The 24,906-nt window shown below is 39.4% G+C and overlaps 1 protein-coding gene across 1 annotated transcript in view; it reads left to right on the top strand.

Moving 5' to 3' along the window:
* CREB5 (cAMP responsive element binding protein 5) overlaps positions 1 to 24,906 on the top strand; it is a 287,271-nt gene that overhangs the window by 106,130 nt on the left and 156,235 nt on the right. Inside the window, exon 6 of the mRNA XM_054991606.1 lies at positions 936 to 1,108. Coding sequence (XP_054847581.1) covers positions 936 to 1,108 — 173 coding nt within the window. The remainder of the gene's footprint in view (positions 1 to 935; positions 1,109 to 24,906) is intronic.

The following is a 24,906-nucleotide window of genomic DNA, read 5'->3' as shown; positions in this document are numbered from 1 at the left end:
AGTTTAAAATTACTCACATGGGGTAAAACTGCACATATTTTATGAGCAGGTTTTTTTTGCTTCCTTTTGAGGGGCAAAACTTTGGGAAGTGATTTTAATCAGAAAAAAAATGGATGGCACAAAATATCTCCATTTCCCAGTGCTTTGACCCATCCAAATTTCCTTCTTTCCCTCTGCAGCTTTTCACTCAGTCGTGTAATATCCAGTCATGGATTTCCCACCCTTAGCTGTCAAAATACTAAGCGTCATATCTGAAAATCCTCTATATACCAGAAGTCATTCCATTTCTATGGAATCTACTAAATGCTCACCTACATACAGAGTGAACTTGACAGTTTTTGTGTGTCACTTTCAACATTGTCCCCTTTTCCTGAGCTGAAAAGAATTTTGTAATACTTGAAAGCTATGGTAAGAGGGGAAAGACGGTTCAAACAATGCTTTGTTCCAAACTAAGATATTTTATTGTACCTAGAATAAAAGTAAAGATTTTTTTAAAATTCATTGGTTGTTATTCTAAGTCTGTCAAACTCAATTCACTTATCATTCTCAACAGATCTAGCATTTTAGCAATAGCCAGAATACTAAATCAATGTGCCATACACTGACTGTGAAAATTATTTTCTGATGAAATATATATCACACACACGGGCAAATGGATATGTGCAAAATGTCTGTGTTATAAATCATGGGTCAGATGTACAGAAGAGTGATTAGTCAACTTTTGGGTATTTTCAAGTTGTGTCACATTGTAAAAGCAAACCATTATTTTTCATTTCTTTATAGCTGTTAGTTAGAGCAAGATCTATTGACATGAGGTTTGCCAGAAGCCAATCACTTCTCATTCTGTTGATACTTCCCGATCCCTAATTGTAGGCATAAGGAAAATTGAAGCAAACCATTGTGACCCATTTGTTTTCCTTCTGCCTTTCTCACAGAATATTTCAATGCATAATTCTGTTGGTGGAGCCATGGCAGCCCCTGGGACACACCAGCTCTCCAATCCAAGGATGCCAAACCATGACACCAGCATTGTGATTCAGCAAGCGATGCCATCTCCACAATCCAGCTCGGTCATTACGCAAGCACCTTCTACAAATCGGCAGATTGGGTAAGAAGACTGTCCTCTGTTGTTTTAATTCAGGTTGGATGAAATGTTGGGCCAGATGTTATACCAGATGTTTCTTTTGAAAAAAGAAAAATTCCTTGTTTCTGTAGCACTCCACAGCTAGTTGAAGATCCATTCACTTCAGAACACTGGGCCTTTGTTCATATATGTGGAATTGCTATCCTAAAGAGAGTTTCCACATTTCTGCTGCAAAACTTGGGATTTTACCAGGCAATACTAATCATAGTTGCAACAGACTGTCTGCAAGAACCTCAGAGCTGTCTATCATTAAGGGAACAAAAGGATGTCACTCACCAAAAATATTCTTTAATGATGAAAGTTCAGAGTCTAATTCTGAACCCAAATCAACTCCATTCTATTCAGGGTGATAGTGTTTCTGTCATTCTTTGATCTGGTCCACATGTTCACAGTGAAAATCCACCCAGATTTTCATTCTTAACAAAATAGTATCTCATCACATGTTTAAGTATCTTTTGTCTTTCTTATATTTAGGAAAGGATATACTCCTGTTGTAGAAGTATTCTATTTTCTCAATTTTGAGTGCTCAGAAACCTAGGGAATCTGAGGAAATTTGATTCTTTTTCCAGCTCCTGGACATACTGCTGTTGGAGAATAAAATGTGGTTCTTTGGATGATACTGGCACCTGTTGGCTTCTGCTTGTGAAGATATTGTTTTTGTAGGAAATTTTATTTTTAACTTTGTAAAAATATCCTCAGTAGTAGTGTCTTCTCCAGTGGTATCATAGCACCATAGTATTCACTCAATGCTACTTTTAAAAAGAAGCAAATCTATCTCACCTTTTTTCTTTCTATTCTGTGTCTCACCTTTTATCTTTCTATTCTGTCTCTCTTCTTTACCTAAGACTTCTGCCCGTGACTTTCATGTAAACTGTTTAGACCAAATCTGTACTTTACTATCCTAAAAACTGAGAGAATGATCAAAGAACCTTGGAAACACCAAACAGTGTAATTAAAATAATTACACTTTGAACTATTCATGCAAATTTACAAAATCTATTCTACTCAAAACTAATTTACTTCTTCTTGTTTGGCACCCAGGCTTCGCTCAGTTTAAGAAAATATATTTAATAATTAGGATCAGATCCTTACTTTGTATTTGCATGTCCTCTACCTTTGTTGGAGGTTGGATCTAGTTTAGGTGTGTAAAGAATTAGGAGTTTTTCTTTATTTACCTTTAGAGATGAATGGCCTAGCAGAACGTGCCTGTTAATAACTCTTTTCAGAAAGCAATGTCGTCATGCTTGTACTTCATCTTAAGTGGGAGCAGAATCAGGCCCTAAAGGCTATAGAGAATTGTACTGTAGCAACACTCTGATTTTTATCACAACTGTAGATAGTTAAGTGTCAAAATATAGCCTAGCCACCTGCAAATGTTTGCACTGGCTGTAGTCCAACAAAAACAATGAATGGCAAGATAAGGTTTCCTTCACTCAGGCTCCACTCCTGCACGAGAGACTGGGACTCCTCTGTGTTCATGGGCATTTCAGTCCATGCAAAAGAATGGGGTGTGTTTGTTCACAATGACTGTGACTCTTTCCACACTCTTTTCTTGTCTTCTTTTTCATTTAGCCTCTGGGCTGGGAGGTGTGTGCATGAAATGGAAAAGTCCTAGATACTGGATAAGGTTTTTTGAGAAAAGATTTGTGACAATGTATAATCATATTATTTCAGACATTAACTAGACTCGTGCTATTAAACAGGCTCTGAATGAAGCCCTGTTAAGTCATTAAAAGCGCATACACACTATGCACAGAGAGGGGAGCAGGATTGTGCCTGTTAGCCTTACCACAAGAGTTCTGTGCATGCCAACAAATGTGTGTAGGGCAACCATATATGTATATACATAGACCTTGTGTATGTGATTGGGATCCTGCTTTTTGCAGCATTACTGATCCTGTGTAGAAAACCAACAGGCAAACAGTTGGATGAGCATAAGACTTCCTACCGACCTTCATCTGCATGAGCAAATGCCCAATGCCAGTGGCTGTGTGACCCCAATTTTCTCTAAACGCCTAGTGATGATGTACATGCTTTGAGAATGAAAGCACTTTTCTTAAAAAGTGCAGCATGGATGCCTACAAGCAATGGAAAACAGGAAGCAGCATCTCTGTTATAACAGATAAGCAGCTTGGCATAAACATCCCAGATGTTGCTGAGCTGTCCGGAAAGAAGAGTGTGGGTGGGAGAAGTCATCTGACTGGATAAGATCCATCCAGTGTTGCCTTCCCTTGTTATATGTTACATTATATCGGAATTGCAACAATGCCCCCAGCCTCAAAAAGATTGGGGACCCCTGACCTAAACTGTTGTGAGATCTTCTGACCCCGCCCCCCTCCAATAAAAGCTGTTTGGATCAGTCCTCATACAAAGGACAATAAAGAGTTATAGAATGACCCAAGATGTATTTTGACAATAGCGTATAAATGGGCTACTTTCCATACCCTTTCCATCTGTGTTATTTTTGGGTGAAGAATGGACATTAGTGCTTGGTGCTCTAGGAGGTTTGATCCAGCAGCCAGGCTTTTCTTAAGTCTGTGGGTAGCCTGGAATTTATTTAGATGTGATTTGTGTTGCCAACATGTAGTTCCTTCTGACTATTAGCCTTTACCTCAGCGGAAGGGAAATCCTAAAGCCAAACATGCACGACATACCTACCTGCAGCCAAGGCTGGTCACCTGCAGGTTCAGAGGAGGCCATCTGAAAGGAGGGGTGTGGTCTTTCCCATTCAAGAGCAGCTAAAAAGGAAATGTGGCAGTTAAGTACTGTGAGGAACTTTGGCAATCTCTCTGTACTGATTAAGGAATATCTGCCTGAAGATTTTGAAAGAACTTTCTACAGGGCAAGCATGCATGGAGAAGTTGTTACAGTATTATCCCGGCAGGTCAAGCCAGGATAAAGTATTAACAAGCATCAGTTTTACTGCCTGACCATCTTGCTTCCCAGTTTCAAAGGTAGAAGAAGAAGGTAGATTCATTTCAGTGGAACTCTTTCTGGTCACTTTCCATATTTCCAGTTTCCCATTGCAGTCCATCCGCAATGTACGAAGCTGCTGTAGGGTTATTCATCAAATTTTATTATGTAGTCAAAGACCAGCATAAAAGAAATACTACGAAATTACGGAGTTAAAATTATTAGTAAAAATAGCACAAAATTAAAATAATTAAAACAGTAATATAAAGGGGTGGTATTTACATAAACTCTGATAATGAGAGCATTTGACAGATTTTATAAGCTCTTGCACAAAATTTTGCGACCGAGGCTGTAGTTGTCGGATTTCTCTCTTCTAGAAGTAGCCTAGCATATTCCAAGCTCATTCTTCCAGGTATTCTATTGATCAAAGGGGTGATGGTCTTAATACAAGCATCTTGATAGAAGGGACAACATAGAAGAACATGATCTACAGTCTCAATTTCTCCTTCATTGCAGGGGCAAAGCCTTTTCTCATAGGGAATTCTGTTAAATTGCCCACCCACAGCAGAGGGGAGTGCAGCACACCTTGCAAGTGTAAAGGCCGTCCTGTGACTATGCACCTCCAAGTGAGACAGATAGGCAGCCGGCTTAACTATATATCTGGTGTTCACAGGGGACAAAAAAGTAGGGACCCTCCCTAAATCAAGCTGGCATTCAGTGTCCAATATCCTTTGTTTTATAGCCTGTTTTGGCTGATCAAAACCCATGGTTAAAATAATGGGGGGTGAAAAGCCTAGGCTTGCAAGTTTGCAAAGGACTGTCTCAAGCCATTCAGATTGATGTTCATCCAGAAGGAGCAGTGGGGTCAAGCCTTGCCCTAAATAGCTGATCGTAAGCCAGTAATTTAAGCCAGGCAAGGCACACCTGAGCTTCCACTCTGACAGTACCAGTCTCCAGACGTAGCAACGCATTTAGTACGCAATTGGGGACTTGCAAAGCCAGTCTTAGGAACTTTGATTGGAGATGCTCAAGGAGTTGTAGGGTTATTTATATACTTACTTCTTTTATACCTTGTCTTTCTTGCTAAGACTCAGGGTGGATTACAAAATATAAAAAATAATTCAAACAACATAAGACATCCAATCAACAAGCAGTAGGACTAGGATTACAGAATTGGAGAATGATGAAAACAAACACACAAACCTGTATAAGGCATGACGTACCATAATGCAGAAAGTGGGTTACAAAGGTAGAATACAATACAGTAAAGGCAAGACAATACTGTATGGTTATGTAAATTTGTGATGGCCTATGGCTATAGACAATAAAATTTACTTACTTACAACAACCCTATTCTCTGATAAAAGCGACTTTCACAAGGTTCTCCAAGGCTGAAGATCAGAGACTAAAGTCTGCAGATACAATGAAAAGTTTGTTCAAGAAATAGGTACTTACGTAAAACTTTTAGAGAGGGACAGAGATATATTATCATTTCTTAATAAAGCCTCTTATTGTTCCTGGCCAGGGTTAGGCTAAGAGCCAAGCTACAAGTGACGCCTGACTCAGGTCAGACACTTGTCAGCTTCCCTCAAGTTTTGATGGGAAATATAGGCGTCCTGGTTTTACAGCTTGGCTCTCCATTACAGCTGTGAGACCAGGATGCCTACATTTCCCATCAAAACTTGAGGGAAGCTGACAAGTGTCCAACCTGTGTCAGGCGTCACTTGTAGCTTGGCTCTAAGAGAGAGTAGCCACAGATGCCCTTGTAGTTAATGGGATAATCTTTCAACAGAATTATCCATAGATATAGATTTGTCTTTGTTTATTGCTTCTGTATAAGTGCTTAAAAATCTGTCTCTAAGCATGAATAGACAAAGCACAAACTACTTCTGATGTCAAGGAAAAGGGAATCTTGTCCAGAACTGAATTTGACTACAACCAGTATTCACTCCACAGTGATTCCACAAGGGCTGCCATAATTAGTTTAACTGAGAATGTTCCAATCCAGACAGTATTTTTTTTTAAAGACAGGGTGAAGCTGTGTGTGGAAAACTGGCACAACACCCTCCTGTGCAAAACCATGGTAAATCTGGCACCTGAATTTTTTAGATTATAGTGCAGTTCTTTAATTATATGAAACTGTGCCCACTATAACAGTTCCGCTATGACTATGGAGATTAATATTGTGAGTCATCAGCTCAGTATTTTGGGACATGTGTTAATGAGAGTTAAATGAACAGGCCAGAGGCTGTGGAATTCTTAAGGAGTTAACAAAACAAAGTTAAAGTAAACAGGCCTTTGTAGACGTTTGACTCCTGTTAAAGCACCAATATAAAATTCTAAGAAATGATTCAGTGATTAGCATCCAGGAAGAACCAGGCCAAAAATTAAATCAATTTCCTGTCAAATCTCCCATTTAATATTCTCAATTTGTGCTCTTTCATGTGGTTTGTTTTGCTAAGGTTTCATGGTGCTGGTCTGAATTCCATCCTGACTGAACACATTTGGTTGAAAGGTTATAAAATGACAGTCAGCTCATACAGCCAGCTCTGACTGGTGTCCAGGGTTGTTGTGAAAACGGAAAGGAGTTTGTGGCACCTTAAAGATAAGCAGATTTATTGAAGCATAGGCTTTTGTGGGCTTTATGAAAACTTGTGCTTCAATAAATGTGTTCATGTTTAAGGTGTCACAAGATTCCGTTTTGTTTGTGCTGTTGTAGTAAACCTCGCTGCTTCTTGGTTGCCTAGATTTTCCTTGTAATTCATTATAGTTCCTTCTATAAGTTGCAAACCATTGTAATGAAAACTATTGTGACAAAAGTCCCTTTGTCACCTGTTCCCTCAGTCTTAAATTCACTGATTTCAACTAAAGTTAGCTTTGGTCTGCCAGTGTAGAAAAGGGATGTCTCTTCATCTGCAGAATCAAAACCAGCCACAAAATAGTGTCATTGATATGAAATAGTAAAAATAAAGGACCTGTGCACATCAGTAAATTCCAATCAAAATTTTAAAATATACAGTGAGTCAATACTTAGAAAACAAAGGAAAAGAACAACAGTGAACTGCGGTGAGTTGTTTATCACCTTCATGTTTTCAGTCTTCAGGAAAATGCAGTGGCCCAGTGGTCCCAATAAGCAGCTGGAGGGGCAGGAGGAAAGTGAACCTAGACCATGGTTCTGGGGAACGATAGGTTTAACTCTTTCCTCACATCATTTCCCAATCAGATATCTCCCCCCCCCCCAGCTGCTTTATGCTCTAATAAAGGGGAAAAGACAGGCACAATATTGGACCAACTCTATAATGAGACAACCTGAGGTAAATACATTACTTCAGGTGGCAGATTTAAAGGAGAGGCCCCTTTTACTCCAGACAGGAGCAGCAGTGAGGTGGGTAAATGGAGCAGCAAGGCAAATGGTGGTGATGAGGCGAGCATGCTGTTGCCACCCATAGGAAGGCAGCAAAAGATCTTGAGCTGCCAGTGCCTGTCTTTTTGCCCTATTGGGGCTAAAGCAGCTGGGGGCCTTTTGATTGAGGAAACAGCATCTCATCTCTCTGATTACACATTGCACAGGCCGTGCACCATGAGAGTGGTTAGATGGGTCTGCAGTTGAGCAGCAGGATTTTCATCCAGTGGCACCTTACAGACCAACAAGGTTTTCAGAGTGTACGTTTTCAAGAATCAGAGCTCCCTTCTTCTGAAGTGTCTGAAAAGGAGAGCTCTTCCGCAAGCTTACACCCTGAAAATCTTGTTGGTCTCTAAGGAACCACTGAACAAAAACCTTGAGAGTTCTGTGGTAGTTCTATGCATGCTTCCCATATTCACATCCAGCCATGCCCCTCATTCTTTCTGGGGCACTTTGTAGAAGTGACTGAGGTTAATTAAACACCCTAAATGTGGCAGCCATGTGGCCTGTAACTCCTTGTGCAAATTTGTAAGTAAGCAACACCATGTAATGTGGCACATATAATAGCCTGTCACTTCCAGATAGTTGGTGGCCACAGCCTGGGGAAGAAAAAGACTAGAAGGTAAAGTATGGCTGCAACCTGGTAAACAAGGTAACGGGCTCACTGTAACCGAGAGCAGACCAGCTTCTTCATATTAGCCTTATCAGATCAGGCCATCAGAAAGCAGATAGACAGGTACATCTGAGAAACCTCTGAACCCAATTAAAGTTATGCCACAAAGAAATCAAATTCATGTGGTTTGTGTTCAGAAAGTTACATTTGGTGGGCTCCCCTTGCTTTTTACTCGGTAACCTAATGCACACCATGTGAACATTTGAAATGCTTTTAACAGTTAAGAGCAGCTCAAATAACACCAAACCAGAGCAGCAATAAAGAATGAATTAAGACTGATTGCAGTGTGCAGTCAACATTGCCCCCACCCCTTCTTTAAAGGTATATATCTTTGGGGTTTCTTTTCTTTCAGCTGTGCAGTAGCCATCCTATTACTTTTTAGAATAAAGGTTTCAAATGACAAGTGCAGTAAATTGCACTAAATCTGAATTTATTTCATTTTTTTGTTGTTTTCATTTGGGAACTGCGGTGGAGAAAACCTGGATGCCATTTAACTGGCAGCTTGAGTTATGTACCTCTGTGACAGTTCAATAACTCTGATGTTTGAATATTCAGGGGGAAAAAACAGGATGCAGGGCTGAGGAAGGAAATTTATGTGCTAGGGGTGCTAAAATGTGCTTTATTTAAACACTCAAAGAAATATTTCATGTATATAACAAAAAGATCTACAAAGGGATGTAGGAACTGAACTGTTTTGTTTGCCATCCCATCTAGACCAATTATCAAGGGCCAAGTATATCCCTTCATGCTTTTTTTGCTTAGTGCTTTGGTTAAAACTAGGAATGCTATGAACTTTACAGTAGACAAGCATGGCAGGCAAACATACTATGTTCCACAGCTGCGATCACTTGTTAGCTAGGCACTGGATCTGCTTACCTTGCCACCATCTGAGCAGAACATCTACTGAACAGCTTTGCAGCTGCTTGGTTGCTATGCTAGTGGGGTTTCCTTTATTTGTAGTAGTGAAGGTTCGTTCCCTTGCATTGCTTTGCAGGCACTTTTGCATCTCCCTTAACATCAATGGGTTGTTGAGTCAAGTAATTAAATGATGTGGGAGGGGAACTATATTTCCAATAAGTCCATGTAAAAATGTGCATGCACAAAATAACTTGTCAACACAGACTTAACCAAATTAAGACTTTAAAAACATATTATTTCTTTTTCTGGCTGGCTCCTTTGCTCACTATTTATTTATATGATTGGCTGTTGAAGGGTTTGCATTGGTGACAGGTGTGTGTAGGGGAGGAACTAGGATAGTGTGAGAATGTACATGCATGAAATACGCCCAGTTGCTGTGTACTGTATGTGACAAGTAATCCCATGAACTGGCTCAAATGGCTTTGTGAACAGCCAAATGGGCTAATGAAAAATCAGCTCTCTGGTCACAATCAGCAAGCAGAATGTGTGCTGAACTGGTGGGTACTCAGGCATCCCTAGTTAAAATTAGAACCAAAGGATAATTATATAGCACAACCCATGTTGAAGTCTTGCATTATTTCTGTATTTTGACTCCTGAGTGACAAGATATGAATTTTAAATATTGAAAAAAGACAGTGCTTAGAACTCCCTTAGTCTTCAGCAAAATATTCATCACAAATTCCTTAATGTGTTAAAGATTTCTCTGAATAAATAATGACAAGCGGGGACACGGGGAGGTATTGTGCTAATTTCAGCTCCATTATAAACATAAAATCATTGATTTTCTGGGGTGAGGAGGTCTCTTACTCTTCAGATAAGCTATGAAAAATTAATAAACAAGTACTTAAGCTGTTGATGCTATGCTTTAAACCATTACAGAAGATCACATTTGTAAAGCCTTTTATAACTGTGGTGAGCCAAAACTACGGTTTGCCTTAGGCCTCAGATCTGCTAGTCATGGGTCTGTCTTTCAGCCTTCTTTCCTGATCCAGAAACTGTCTCTTTAAATCTGCTGTGAGCAGCCTCTTGGGTAGCAAGAAAGTCTTCCTCTTATTTTCTTCAAGCATTCAAACACTTTGGTAACACCATTTCAAAACACCATGTAAAATGTTACCTTCATTCCTATATTGGTTCTCTATCTACTATAGCTAGATACTTTATTTCATTAAAATAGTTACATTTTTTAATGAAATACATGTATAAATGTGTATAAAACATGTCTGTCTGTCTATCTCTCCCTCTGTCTTCAATTTCTACTAGCTGCCGAAGACTTTTGTTTCATTTGGCTGACCCCCCAGTAAACTCTTATTGGCTCTCCTCCAGATTATATGTGTGTGTTAGGGTTCCCAGGGCCTCTGGTCAGAGTGGGGGATGTCCTGCTCCCAGCCCCCACCCCGTGCTGCCTCCTACTTGGCCAGCTGGGGGGAGGGGAAGGTGCGCAGAACAGTAATGGTGTGATATTGAAGGCTCCAGAACCCATGCTCACTTTGCATGCACACATGGTAAGTTTTTCCCATGCACACCCTTCCCACAACCAACACATCCCCTAGTTTGGACCCCAGGGAACCTGGCAATTCTAGTGTGTGTATTTGTTTATGTATCTATATGTTTTTATTATATTTATATATGTATTTAAAATATTATTGTAATGTTTTAGTTGCCTCTACCTGTTGTTCACTGCGTTGGGTATGTGTTTTGGGTGGAAAGGTGCATACAAGTGTTTTAAATAAATAAATAAATAATAAATATCAGCTGGACACAGCTTTCCCTAAAAGCCTTCCCTATTATTGTCCCTTGATGGCTTTCAGAAATATACTGTCTCTGAACTAGACATGGGCATGAACCGAAAAAAACTGAACCCCCTGATTCGTGATTCGTCATCGTTCCATGAACCAGGAACCACAAACTTCCACGAACTTTTACCAGTTCACAAATCAGTTCATGGTTCATAGTTCGTGGAATTCAAATGCCCGGCACTGGCTTCTGAAGCCAGTGCGGGACGTTTGAAACTGACAGCCTCCTTCTCCTGTCACTCTGAAGCAGCAGGAGAAGTCTGTCAGTTTCAAAACACCTCGTGCAGGTTTCATCCAATTGGGTGAAGCAGGTGCAAGGCATGTGAAACTGACAGCCTTGTTCTCCTGTCCCCCGAGTGGCAGAAGAATGGGGCTGTCAGCTTCACTCACCCACACCGGCTTCTTATAGAAGAAAAAGTTCCCTCTCCCACTTTCTCAACACCATACATTATTTTATAAACTTCATGCTTCTTCTTGTCTTTTTCTTAAACTGAAAAGCCCCAAACTTTTTATACCAAGTTATAACAGTTATACCACAATAGTTTATTGGGCTTGCTGGAATAGGACACATGAGTTCCTTTCCATAAAAATAAAAAATAAATTTTCTTTTAAAACTAGAAGCAGTGCCCAAAGATCTCATTTTTATGGGGATTTTGGAGCAGGGTAGGGGGGTGGGAGTCTGATAAATGTGAATAAATGTAAAACATTTGGAAACATTTGTTCAAGCCCTAATGCTTTTCCATTCTTGTTCCTCTTTTCTTTTTATTTTTTGAAAGCACAGGGAAGTTTTGAGGTGAAAGGTTGAGGTGAACTCCTTTGGGTTGGATTTGTATTTCATCGGGTTTCACTTAACCAAGAGCAAGAGATATAGTTTCAGGGGAAACCAGAATAAGGTGTTTTATTTAAACATTGTTATTTCTTAATGTTGTAACAGGAGAGAGCATTTTTGTAATTCTTTCTCTTTAAAGATACAGCTCCAAGAAGTACTGCTGGTTTGGTAAACCCATGTGGTAGAAGAATGCTGCCTCAATCCATGGGGTCTGCTGGTCAGGAACAAAGGGCTAGCAAATGAAAGGAGGGGAAAATACCCTTCCTTTACTGTATTGGTTCAGGTGCAGTAGTTAATTGCTTTAACTGGTTTAGAGAAACAGATTCATTTTATCTCTGTATACATATATACAGTGTATACTCTTGAACCTGCAGTTTATAACTTCTTCAGGACAGGGGGGTGGAAGTTAATTGCTTAAATAATGCCTTGTTCTTGCCTACGGAAGGAAGACTAGCCTGGCATAGTACAGGTGGGGAAAATTCATAAAAGTGCCAGGATAATGACCAAGAGGTTGAACAACATTTCAGAAAGGAAAAGGCAAAAGAGTTTGGAGCTTTTCAGTTTAAAGAAAAGACTATTAAGAATTTTACAAAGAGAAAGATTTGCCTTCTTCTGATACAGTAGAAGTTGGGGGCACCAATGGGGCATTGAGGTCAAGGCAGAAAAAATAACAAATTTCACCATGCAACTCATTGAATTGACTGTCACAGAATGTAGCACTAGCCACTAAGATGGTTAAAAAAGGGGCTTATACAAAGTCATTGCTGCCTGATAGGTCCAGCAATGGTTATTAGTCATAATGATGAATAAATAGCACCTCCATGTTCAGAGACAGAATGCTCTTTGCTGGGTGGAATGAATAGCAAGGACAGCATTGGTCTTTAAACCTGGCTTGTTGACCTTCCCGAGGCATCTTCTTGGACAGTGAGGGAAACATGAGGCTGGACAAGGTGGGCTGTTGGCCAGACCCAGCAGGCCTGTTCTCTAAGGTTGCCAGACCTCCACAGGCAACTGTCCTTGCCTGCCACTGCTCCAAGTGGTAGCAGGAGAAAAACCCCCAGAAGTGACAGGTTAGCCCTAGGAATCACCAAAAACTCTATGTGAAATAATTCCTAAAGCTACCTATGTCACTTCCAGGTTTTCCCAGGCACAGTATATTTGCTGCAGTCCCATTTAGCTCATACTAGCTAATGTGGGGATGCTTTGTTGCACTTTTGCAACTTCACAGTTTGAGGATGGTGTGGTCAGATGCATATCCCCCCTTACCTCTCTTTGGAAAGTGTCACTGGAACCAGGTTTGGTAAGGGCACAGAGATCAGGCTTTGAGCATTCAGATTATAAGGAATTTTAATAACCGAATATAAATACACATACGATCTGCACAAGTATCAGACTGAGCAAGTTTATAAATAAAAGGAGAAAATTCACAGTCTTCTAACACCAGGGCCGTTTTCACACGTCTTACTGGCTCCGGTATGTCGCACAAAGCTCCCGCAAGGACAGTGTCTTCCTGGCGCAATTTCCCGGTTCTCACGTGAAATCATGCCAGGAAGACGCTGTCCTTGCAGTAGTTTTGCACAACGTACTGGAGCTGGTAAGACGTGTAAAAACAGCCCAGCTCTAGACGTACTCTAACAGTGTTGTTACTTAGGTTGGCTATTAACTGTTGAGGTTATAGCAATTTAAAAGTCCTCAGTTACTTCTGCTCTCCAGTTTAGGGGTTTCTCTCTGTTATCTTTTGACATGTGATCAAGATGGTGGCCCAGTGTAGACACACAGATGAATTAGTCGTCATGGTTAAAGATGAGATGGCAAAAAGCTGATTACTCTTCTTCTGTAGTTTTCCTTTTGAGAAGCATTAGAGCTTCTGAAGTATGTATAAAATACAGCCCCAATTATTTAAATATTAAGGTTAATTTTAGGCTGGCAGAGGGCATTTCTCCACAAGCCCCGTTGAATAGAATGAGACTTCTAAATAGACCTGCTTAGGATTGCTCCCAGAAGTTTCTAATTTTTAATTGATATGCATAATTAGAATGCATAATTCTCAAAATCAATATGAGTAACAATAACTCTGGCTGATCAAAGATAGAATGAACTACATATGATACGCTTTCTGCACTGAATAAATTATTCCAATGATAACTTCTTCTAGCCATTGGTCCTTAAGTACAATTTAAGAATTCGCTTAAACAAAAAAACTGTCGGAGCTAAGGCTGCATTAATATGATAAGAGTTTATCACCTGTAATAGCTAGGTACTTACCTGAAGAAAGAAGATAGCAGCCCAATTTTTTAACTTTCTTGATTTTAAGTGGTCTGCAGTGGTTACAAAGCAAACTTTATTTGCTCTTCCTCTGTTTAAACTACTACTTTGGATTTAATTTTGTATTTACTATGGAAATTATATACACATTGGAGAGCAGAATTTAATACCTACTGTTCTTGTTCCGTTACCTATATATATAATTATCACACAGGTAACAGAACCAGAACAGTAGGTACTAGATTCTGCGCTCCAATGTGTATATAATTTCCAAAGTAAATACAAAATTAAATCCAAATCTGTTACCTATATATACAACTATATAAGAGCCTCGTGGCTCATAGTGGTATGCTGCGGTACTGCAACCCAAGCTCTGCTCACAACACGAGTTCGATCCTGGCAGAACCTGGGTTCAGATAGCCGGCTCAAGGTTGACTCAGCCTTCCATCCTTTCAAGGTTGGTAAAATGAGTACCCAATTTCCTGGGAGTAGAGCGTAGATGACTGGGGAAGGCAGTGGCAAACCACCCCGTAAAAAGCCTGCCAAGAAAACGTAGTGATGCAACATCCCCCCCTGGGTCATCAATGACTCGGTGCTTGCACAGGGACTATCTTTACCTATATACAATTATATGTATATAGGTAAATCATATAAAAATAAGCCTTATCCTACTGCCATCACATCTCTGCCAAACACTGTAGTAAACTCTCTTCCAATAATGGTCTTGTGACCAAAGGAAAATAACTTGCTTTTGGTTGAAGAGAGAAGAATGCAGTATCAGACATTACATTCAAAAGCAATTGGAACAAAATCCAAAGCCTGAAGAAGGGAAGTTGAAGAAAGGTAGGCTTGTAGATTCAAGCTGAGTGCCCATTTACATTTTCAAGGCACAAAATGCTCAACCTGCACTTCACAGAATGAAAATAACATTGTTTCTGAACACTGCTGCGAAAGTGCTCTTTGAGCATGTTGAGCATGGCATGAAAAAGCCCACCCATGCTGAGTTCAGCATGTGGTGCTGGTAGGCACATGTCTGCCTCAGTGCATTGCAGCTCAACTATAAGACAGCCTGGCCTGACAGATCATCCATGCTGGCGTGCATTGAAAATCAGCCTGAAAAACAAATGGCTGCATATGTCATGCAACTTGATTCTATCATAGCAAGAAACAAAAGTGTGATTTCCCTTTTTCCATGGAGTAAAGCTAGGTGCCCAATGAGGGCCAATGGGTGAGCAGCAACCAAATAAACATGTTTTGGGGTCAACAGCTGAATTAAGTGCAAGGGAAATTTGGCAGTAAAATACATTGCTGGTATAACACAGATTCAATTGATTTTTATTTTGTTCAGTGACAACGGATTTCTGGCTCAGCTGCAAAAGACACAGATTTCCAGCCATTTACTGCTGTCCTTTTTATCCATTATAGGCAACAAAGTGCCTCACAGTCTGTACTCTTCTTTAAAGCCAAATTGAGGACAATTGCATGGGGACAAATGCACCCATCCAGTGGAGACGTTACCACTCCTTATGCTCTCTCGACTTGGCTTTTGTATGTCAAGGACCTTTAAAGGCTGTGTGTCAACAGATGCCGATTGGAGGGTTACTAAATATAGGCAACCCTTCTACTGTGACATCATTTCCAATGGTCATGGAATGTTTAGCTTTTTTGATGTTTTTCTACTTACTGCTTCTTACTTCTGAATATTTTAAAGTACAGAATGAATGGAATTAGTTAAAAATAAAAGGAAATCCATTTGGGGTGTGCAAAACAAAACAAACAAACTGGAAATACACCTGGAAATCTCTTTCATTTTGTTAAAGCAGCTTACAGAATGGTGAGCCAAATCCAGGAAACCAAATTATAACAACACTCTCCTACCCAAAAGTTTGCGTGTTTCATTTGTACCTTCAGTTGTGGTGGCAGCAGGCAAGCACTGGGCCCGCATGGCAGCATCTTGTTTTCCTTAACAGCATTTACTAATTGGATCCCAAGGGCAGAGAGCCCTGAGATTATTAACTAACTCTGTTGGCAGGAGGGAGGAAGCATGAGTGCATTTTTTTCTGGGAATGGCCAAGTGAGTCCTCACAAGAGGAGATCCCTCCATGGCTATCAGCTTTGGAAACAATTGGAAGGGGGGGATGTGCAGGCTTCAATCATAGGCTGCAATTCTACAGAAGCTTCCCTTGGAGTAAGAACTATTGAATAACATGGGACTTACATCTGAATATACCTGTTTAGGATTGCCCCTCCCTATCCTGCTATCCATTCGACTACTCTTCCCTTTCAAAAACAATCCTGCCTGCCCACAGCAAAAGGAAAACTTAAAAAATAGAGGTCTGTTTTGGTGAGGGGCGGCGATTCAGACTATCATGCTGCCTGCCTGCACTTGGGCAATGAAGATTGGCAGCATTTTGTTCCTGCAATGAGGGGTATTCTTCTATTATGACCACTCCTCATTGTAGGAATTAATTTGCAAAGTACAAGAAACATGACATCAACCAAAAACAGAAGGATGCCACAGTAATAATGTATTGGCAGTATAGGGAAAGAAAACAGTGAACATAAAGCAGGATTGCTTTAAATTCCACTGCCACCACACTACCTCTTTGTCAGTCAGTTTCCTGCCATAGCATACACCTGCCAACACTTGCCTTCTTTGGAGTCTTTTGTTTTATGTGTGTGTAGACTAACTGAGGAAAACTCAGTGGATTGATGGTTTAGAGGGAGGACTGTGGGTCTATGCGACATTGGTGCCATTAAGTTCAACAACAGCTGCCCCAAAGAGCCGGGAAGCCCTCGTTGCAATGGGACCGAAACTCATGATAACAAACAAACAAACAAACAAACAAACAAACAAACAAACAAACAAACAAACAAACAAACAAACAAACAAACAAACAAACAAACAAACAAACAAAAAGGATTTGATCCGAGCTAGCAACACCCCATCTGGAAAAAAACAATAATGATACATTGTTCCTTCAGAAACTTCAGATCCAAAATGGAAACCATTTTTTTTCAGAGCCCACTTCTAAAATCTGTTAGATTATTTACTGTCTGTGGTTTTATCTCACTCTTACGGCAACATACATGGTCCCCCTTCTCCATTTTATTTTCATAAGAACCCAGTAAGGTAGATTAGGCTGAGAGAGAGAGAGTGACTTGACCCAAGGTCACCCAGCAAATTTCATGATAGAGTGGGAATATAAACCTTTCACATCCTAGTCCAACCACTACACAATACTGCTTTAGTATACAATTGCTTATTAAAATTATCATGGTTGTCAGTTGAGAATCTCAGAGCTAAACCCTTCATTTAGTGTCTTAGTGCAAAGAAAGGCCAGATATGAAGGCAAATTAGTTTCATTGAATGTGTCCTGTGAGAGAAGATGCATTAAGGAAGATTTTATACCTTAACATCATCACTAACCACCAAGGGAGGTAGCCAATCAATGCAAAATCCTGCTCTGTCTTATTCCTAGTGCAAAGATCCTAAGAAAGACAAAGGAGACTTGGATGTGCAGGAATCATGGGATGTTTCTGTCTCTGAATTAACTTATCAGAGTGGCAACTTAGAGCAGTTCCTTCAAAATGCTCCCCATCAAACTGCAGTACACAATCAAGGGGTAAGATGGGGGATATTGTCTTCAGAAATTTTGGTGGTGTGATTTCATGTTACATTACATTCACGTTGTTGGTGATTTTGTCTGAATGTTTTCTTGCGTAAAACCCAGTGACATTTACTGAAAGAACTTGCTTGGCTCGTCTTCTAGATTCCATACCCAACCCATATTTACATGCAGATGAATTCAAATGGTGTTATCCTTATGTGCCAACGTCTGTGTGGTTTCCTGATACTAGGCAAGGCAGTATTTCATGGGCACAGTCTATGAATGTCAAACTTTAAAACAAAATATGGAAACAGGAAATCTTTTGCCATGTGTTCACTTGTATACTGTTCCCCTTTTCCACCCATCCCCAAAGGCCCCATGACGCCCACGGCAGCTCTAGCTAAGGAAAGTTGGAAACAGGTCCATCTGGAGTGTGCCCGTGCCAGCTGTGCATGAGTGTCAGCCAGACAACCACTCCCAGCCTACAGGGGACGAGTGTTCTTTAAGAGAAGCTTAGTTGTCTTTCTTAGACAGTTCAGCATTTTGGGACAGGTGCCACCCCTATTTCCATCCCATCATCCTATGTGGGAGTAAAGTTCCTGAATCTGGGTGGGCAAAAAAAGTGCATAAAGGTCACAGAATATTGTATTAAAAATATAGGCTGTCATCATAAGCCATATTCATGACCGCATGGTGTGTATGTATAAACATTTTCAAAAGGATGGTTGGAAGCCTATCTGAAATTTTGGCTTGAGAATGGCAGAGTTAGATTTTGGTACAAATGTGAACCACAACATAACAACTAAACAGTGTTACTCTGAAAACAGGAAAAATAATTAACATTTTGTCAGCTAATGACAAGGTTGTAGTTTAGTTGTAAATAATGCAGCTTGAAGGTCTAGAATGCTGAGTTTGCTTACTTGGGAATATGTTAACATTGAACTCCAAGAATACGTACATACAAGAACAAATGTGTCTGAGCATGAGTGCTGACTTCGGCATCCACTTCCATGCCCACATGAGCAATAAGAGTAGGCTCACTGCAGTACCTTACAATAACTGAATAGCAGATGAAGCAATCAAACTGCTTTTGGAAAGGTTGCCAGAACAGGAAATAATCACAGAATTTTTTGTTAATGGAAAAAGGCAGTAATTAAAAGCAGTGCGTCTAGGTATATGTGCTTGAGAAATCTGGATTGTTTTACTAAACTATTCTTTGAATTATGTTGGCAACTCAGTTACATTAGCTGTTGCTCTTTGCATGCAACATAATCTATAAATGGTGGCTCATGCAGGAATGTATGTTGTGGGTTAACACATGAGGGGTAGAGGTAGAGAAGAGGATGAGACTAATGGAAAGAAGAATGGGACTCATAACATTAGTGAACAATAGGGTCATAAAGGCAGATCCTTAGTGAAGTCCACCAAATAGAACACAATACTGTAAAAACCCATCAAGTATCATCTACAGACTTTGGATTTTTCTACTCTTTGAGCCTGCAGCAAATATTGACATCATGATTATCTCTACAACAGTGGGGAATTGTTTGAGTTAATTTTTATTTATTTATTTTATTTATACCCAATCTTTCTTCCCAAATGGGGATCCAAGATGGCTTACAAAATTTTCTTCTCCTCCATTTTATTCCCATAATAACTATGAGGTAGGTTAGGCTGAGAGTGTGCAACTGACCCAAGGTCAACCAGAAAACTTCCATGGCAGAATTCAAACCTGTCTCTCCCAGATCCTAGGTTTGACACTACCACTACACTATGCTGGCTGCTGAACATTATCTGATCACCGCTTCTCTGATTTGATGGATAATCAAACCAGGCAATGTTTTTGACCGCTGGTTTCCTAGGAACATCATTGCATGCAATAGTAAGTCTGTTTCTTTAAAAAGAACCTCAGGTCTTATTTTTCAGTCCACCGGGAATCACAAACAATGGCGATGCATTACTGTCCTTCTAACACCTTGCAACGATGGTTACTACTGGGGGTGGGGGGAGACGGAATATGAAGTTGGTGGGGTGTGAGGATGGGCAAGGATAGGTTGCTGCAGTGAACATGAGAGAACGAGGGAAAGATAATGTTGCCAGTTGTTGGAGAACTTCATCATAGGTTAGGAATCTCTGCCCTGGGTGACAGACAACACTGATTAGAAAGGCTAAAGGTCAGCATTGTTCTCCGGACTAATAGTTGGCATAAGCCCAAGACATTTTAGATGTGAGTATGTTTTCTTCTTTTTCTAAAGCCTTTTTCTTTTCTCACAAGATGCTGTAAGACATACTGTTAGGTCCTTAGTGTTGTCTCTTCAAACCTTCCAATAAATCATTACAGCACAGATTTTAAAAGCCTATAGTATATTCTTCCCTCACACACACCCCTCCTTCTCCTCTTTGTTAATTTATACAATCCACAGTGTAATCTAGGTAAAGCATGCTGGCTTGGTAAAGGAGATGAGCAAAAAGCTCTGTTCGGACACATGTGGTGATAGCGTGGTTGATGGCATTCTACTTAGAGACCACAATACGATTACAAACACCCCATAGCCATGACACTTTGCCAGTTCCCTTTGGAAGGCTGCCTTCATTTTTGTTTTGCTTGTCTGATTCATTTTTAAGTGTGTTAAAACTCTGTAGGAAAAAAAAAACCTTTGCTTGAATGGAGAAACTACAGTCGTATGGGCAAAACAAACCAAATTCATACATGACAGAGTCATTCATAGACTACTAGTAAATAAGAATTCCATTCTTAAAATAGGTGTCCCTAAAATAAAAAGAGCCTACAACTCTAGAGTTTGTTCTGACCAAGTTTTCCTCACTGCACAAGCATCCAGCACAGTGTTTCTTCCCCCATGAGTTCACACACTGATTTTTTTTTCTAGCCCAAAAGCAAGGAAAACAGAATAAAGACAAACCACACAGTAGGAAGAAAGGAAAAATGACACGTTCATCTTAATTTTCTGTTCATTTTTATTTTCCATTTTTTCTCATGTATTAAGAAACAATCTAGCTCATTATTAAACCTTACAAATCCAGCTTTACAAATGTAGCCCCTGCTGCACATATTTCCCAACATACAAATATTTTATTAATTTTATTTAAACATTTGTAATTCAGTTTTCTCCTTGAAGCAACCCAAAGCCACTTACAACAGTAAAAAAAAGTAAAAATGTAATATCAATCAAGAAACAAACAACAGAACAGTTAAAAGACATAGAAATGATCTTTGTAGAAGCATTAGACCATATTAAGATATAGCAGTAAGAATGTGCATGGAGTCCACTCGTTTTGATCTTTAGTTGATCTAAAAGTGAACACTCTGTAGAAAAAGAATGTATTTAGTCAGTAAGGTACTCAGAAGCTGGAAGAGTAGATGCAATCTTCATTTGAACATTGATGAACTCTAATGAAGGTATGTTGTATGTACGCTGTACCCTTGTAGTGCAAAATCCTACCATTCCTTGGATCCTGTTATTCCCCTCGCTCTTTGTTTTGAAATTTTTTTTTTTAAAAAAAGAAAAGAAACAAACAACAGAAGAAACAACATCTTGGGAGGGTCCAGATTAAGTGGTAAACTCATCTAATGGCATAGGCTGTAAGCCATAGGCTAAGAGCCATTTAGCTCTCTCCACTGGTCTCATTCAAACTTGAAGTACCAACAATGAAAGGAAGACAAAGTTTGCCCAAATGGAACTCAACTGCTACCAGCAAGTCAGCAGGATCCCACCCCCCTCAAATGTGTCCCACTGTATGTTGAAAAAAACCCTGCAGTTCTAGAAATTCAGGCTTTTCAAAACTATGATAGTCCTTCAATAGGAACTTCAGTCAGTATGAAGAAGAAATCCACAACAACCATCAGTATGAAGAAGGAGTGTGGCTCACTGTAGAGCTTCTTCTTTGCATGCAGAAGAGTTCATATTCAATCTGTAGCAGGTGTGAAAATAACTTAAATGCATTATTGGTATGGTCTTTCTTGGAAATGACATTGTGCAGCTACTTTGCTGTTGTTAAGCTGTGTTTCCAAACATAAAAATGCACCGAGAGTTATGCAGCAACCATCTTTACTACTTTACCTTGTTTGTAAAGTAATCTCCTTTGAGCAGTAGAATCCTTGTGGGTGCACATTCTTTTCATGCAGCTAATGGCTTTCTACATGCTAGTTGTTTGTTCTTATGACGTTGCATTCATAGCGGGCTGCTCCTGTTGCATCTACAGAATCCTATTTAATTAGGCCTGGATAAACGTCTCAACAATGCAGTAATACATGTCAAATTGCAAATCTCAGGTCTTGGCTTGTGGAAAATCTAATGAACTCTTCCTGTAATATAACTGCTGTGATGGAATTTTGTTTGATCATGTGACATAATTTTGAAAGGGGCATTGTCCTTTACTTTTTCTTGAACAGGTAGGAAATTACTTTGTTCTTCTAATTGGTAGCATGACCTGTTTTGATGATTCACCCTGTGAAATGTGTTTTTGAGATGCTCTCAGATGAGTCAGAAACACATGGTTAAGCGAAAGGGAATGCTGAATGCCAAAACCAGAGCACCTTTTCTGTGTCTTGCATTCTTCTTAAAAGACAGAATTGGCCCTTCTTAAAATGTCTATGCTGAACCCTAGCAGCAAACAAAAGGCAGTAACCTGCTATTCACTGAAACAATCATTTTAAATTCATTCCCTTCTAACACACTTGATCCTATAGCAAACTGAACAACATTTATTTAAATTTATGCCAGATGAATTTGGATTTTTTTTCAATGGTTTTGTTTAAAAGGCCTATTACTAGGAAGGTCTATGGACACGAAATATTTCATTTTCAAAGAAGTCTTGAGTAATAGGAGAAAAGAAGGGGGGAAATCAAGAGAGAATTTAGGCAATGTAAAATACCACAGAGAGAACAAGAATCTTCCAAGTAAAACATGTGGAACATTAGTATGAGCTTTTAATGTATGCTGTAGTTTTTATAAGGAAATGTTAATGGGGAAACATGCCCTCCAAGGACAAGCCAGTAATAAATATCTTGTCACAGAATTAGCTGTCAGTAAGACCATACTAAATAATGTAGATTTGTAAAATGGTAAAGGGGGGATGGCAGTATAGTAACTTTATGATATGGTATTCAAACTATATAGTTAAACTGACCCAAATCCCATTTTGCTAATGGGATTTGTACACTTACATCCTCTCAGGAAAAAAATGTAATTCTCTTTACTCTTTTTAATAGCAAAGACATTCAGTGGCAGGGTACAAATGTTAGACATTCGTTAATAAGGATTTATTACACATTTATCATAGTTGTACCTTTCTTGTACATTTTGGACACTTCTACTGAAAGCTTGTCGGTTTCCATGGCTAAAGAGGCAACCCCACCCCCAGATTTTTTTAAAACAGAAGCAGTCCATTTTTTTTTAAAGGAACAATATTTTGACACACTAGCCATGGAAATGTCAGGCCTAAGAGCATTCATTTTTGTTTTTTCCTTGACTTGAGAAATTGTTCATGGGAAGTGTTCATCATATTGTTGAGGAACAAGTCATTGATATATTGTAACTGGAACTGAGACAGTTTTATAAGCAAGAGCATGGAGGGGGGGAGCAGTAAAGGTGGAAGGTGCAAGTGAGAAGGAGAAATAAACTTACAATTAAGGCTTAAATATGACCTAACAAGCTGCCACTGGATCTGATCTTATCCTATTTACAAGGGAAAAGGTAATGACTCATAGGTGATAAATGATCAAGTCATTACTCACTTATGGAATTAGAAAAATCATGACTACCTTTTATGGGCTTTTTATAAATAACAATTAGTACCTCCGATTTGTACTGCAAGAATACTAATCAGGCATGTGCTGCAGTCTGACATTTCCTAATGCTTTGCTTCCTCGTGATTGGTTGAGAAATATTTTGAATGACATGATTTTCTTTCTTTTTATACTCTCTTCTTTGGAAACACTTTCATGTTAGCACCTAGTGTTGTTTTGTAGTGTAAATCCTAAACAGAATTACTTATTTTTAAGTGCACTGACTACCATAGATTTAGAAAGGTGTAACTGTTTAGAATAGCATTGTGAATGTTATAGTCCTATCAGGATATTCTCCCACACACCCCAACCCCAAAAGAAATTAGTTTTGTGAGATCACACAGAAAATTCAGTAAGATTAAATAAGACTGTAAATCCACTTTTCTTCATGGCCATCAATCAGTTTGAAAACCTGATACAAGCACATTTAAAACTATATTTCTGTCTCTAACTTAAGAGACAGATGTGAAACTGGTGAAAATTCTAGCCAGATACCGTGTGTCGTTATATGTGGCTGTCTGCTGGATTATAATAGCCCATGAAAACATGTTACTCCGCTGAAAATCCAGGATAGGGGAATTATATGCTCACGTATATAGGAGAAATGTTGACAAATGTTCTCAAGGAATTTGATTTGACTTAACTCCCCCCCCCACTTCAATTCATTGTCTCCCTTGTGAATTGGACCTACCCAATAGTAGCAAATTAGGGATCTGTAGCAACTAATAATAACATATTCCAGGGTATCAGGCAATGGAGGCAGTGTTATTCTGCAGTAGGCAAAACAACCAAGAGTTTTGTGATATTTTAAACACTGGCAAATTTATTGTGGCATAACTGCTCAGGAGCCACAGTCTGTCCAATCAGATTCAAGTATGGTGTCAAAAGATTTTCTGTTATTTTACTATGTTACAGTTTTTGATACAGTAAAATGTAAAGACCTCTGTACCAGAAAGGCTGGTAGTGCTACATGAATACATTATCATTTGATTTTAGTGCTAAAATAAGTAATTCTCACATTACTTTTTGATGTGATTTAAGCCACTATGACTTCTTTTCATCACTTGGATTTTGCATAGTAGATGTTTTATTTGAATATGAGCATAGTCAAAACTGTAGTTTATTACAGCAGGTAAAATGACTGAAAGCTGATATAAAGGCTGAATCCACACTTCCCTACCTTCCGCTTTTCATGTGCATTAATCGTGCTGGATTCTATCCCATAATGTCCCAGTCTGTGTTCACATCCCTTCTCTTACTGCCGCTGCCTCACGCTATACTTCATCCACATCCCTGGTAGAATCGCGCAATACGGGGCGGGTTTAGATCCGGCGTCGCCGATGACGACATCATGTTCATTTTTTTTCATTTTTTCATCAGATTTCTGCTATAGCGTTTTTTTGCTAAATTGCTATGGCGAGGCCTATGATGCCTGTGATTGGTTAATATTATTCTATGCCTTCTTCTTTGAAATCCATTGGACCATTATTCTGGCGGGCTAATTTGAACTGATATTGGGGGTGTGGGGGTGATTCAGACTCTCCAAACGGG

The sequence above is a fragment of the Eublepharis macularius genome, chromosome 11 (genome assembly GCF_028583425.1).
Source record: "Eublepharis macularius isolate TG4126 chromosome 11, MPM_Emac_v1.0, whole genome shotgun sequence".
Classification (NCBI taxonomy): domain Eukaryota; kingdom Metazoa; phylum Chordata; class Lepidosauria; order Squamata; family Eublepharidae; genus Eublepharis; species Eublepharis macularius.
This window is presented reverse-complemented; position numbering and strand designations above follow the sequence as displayed.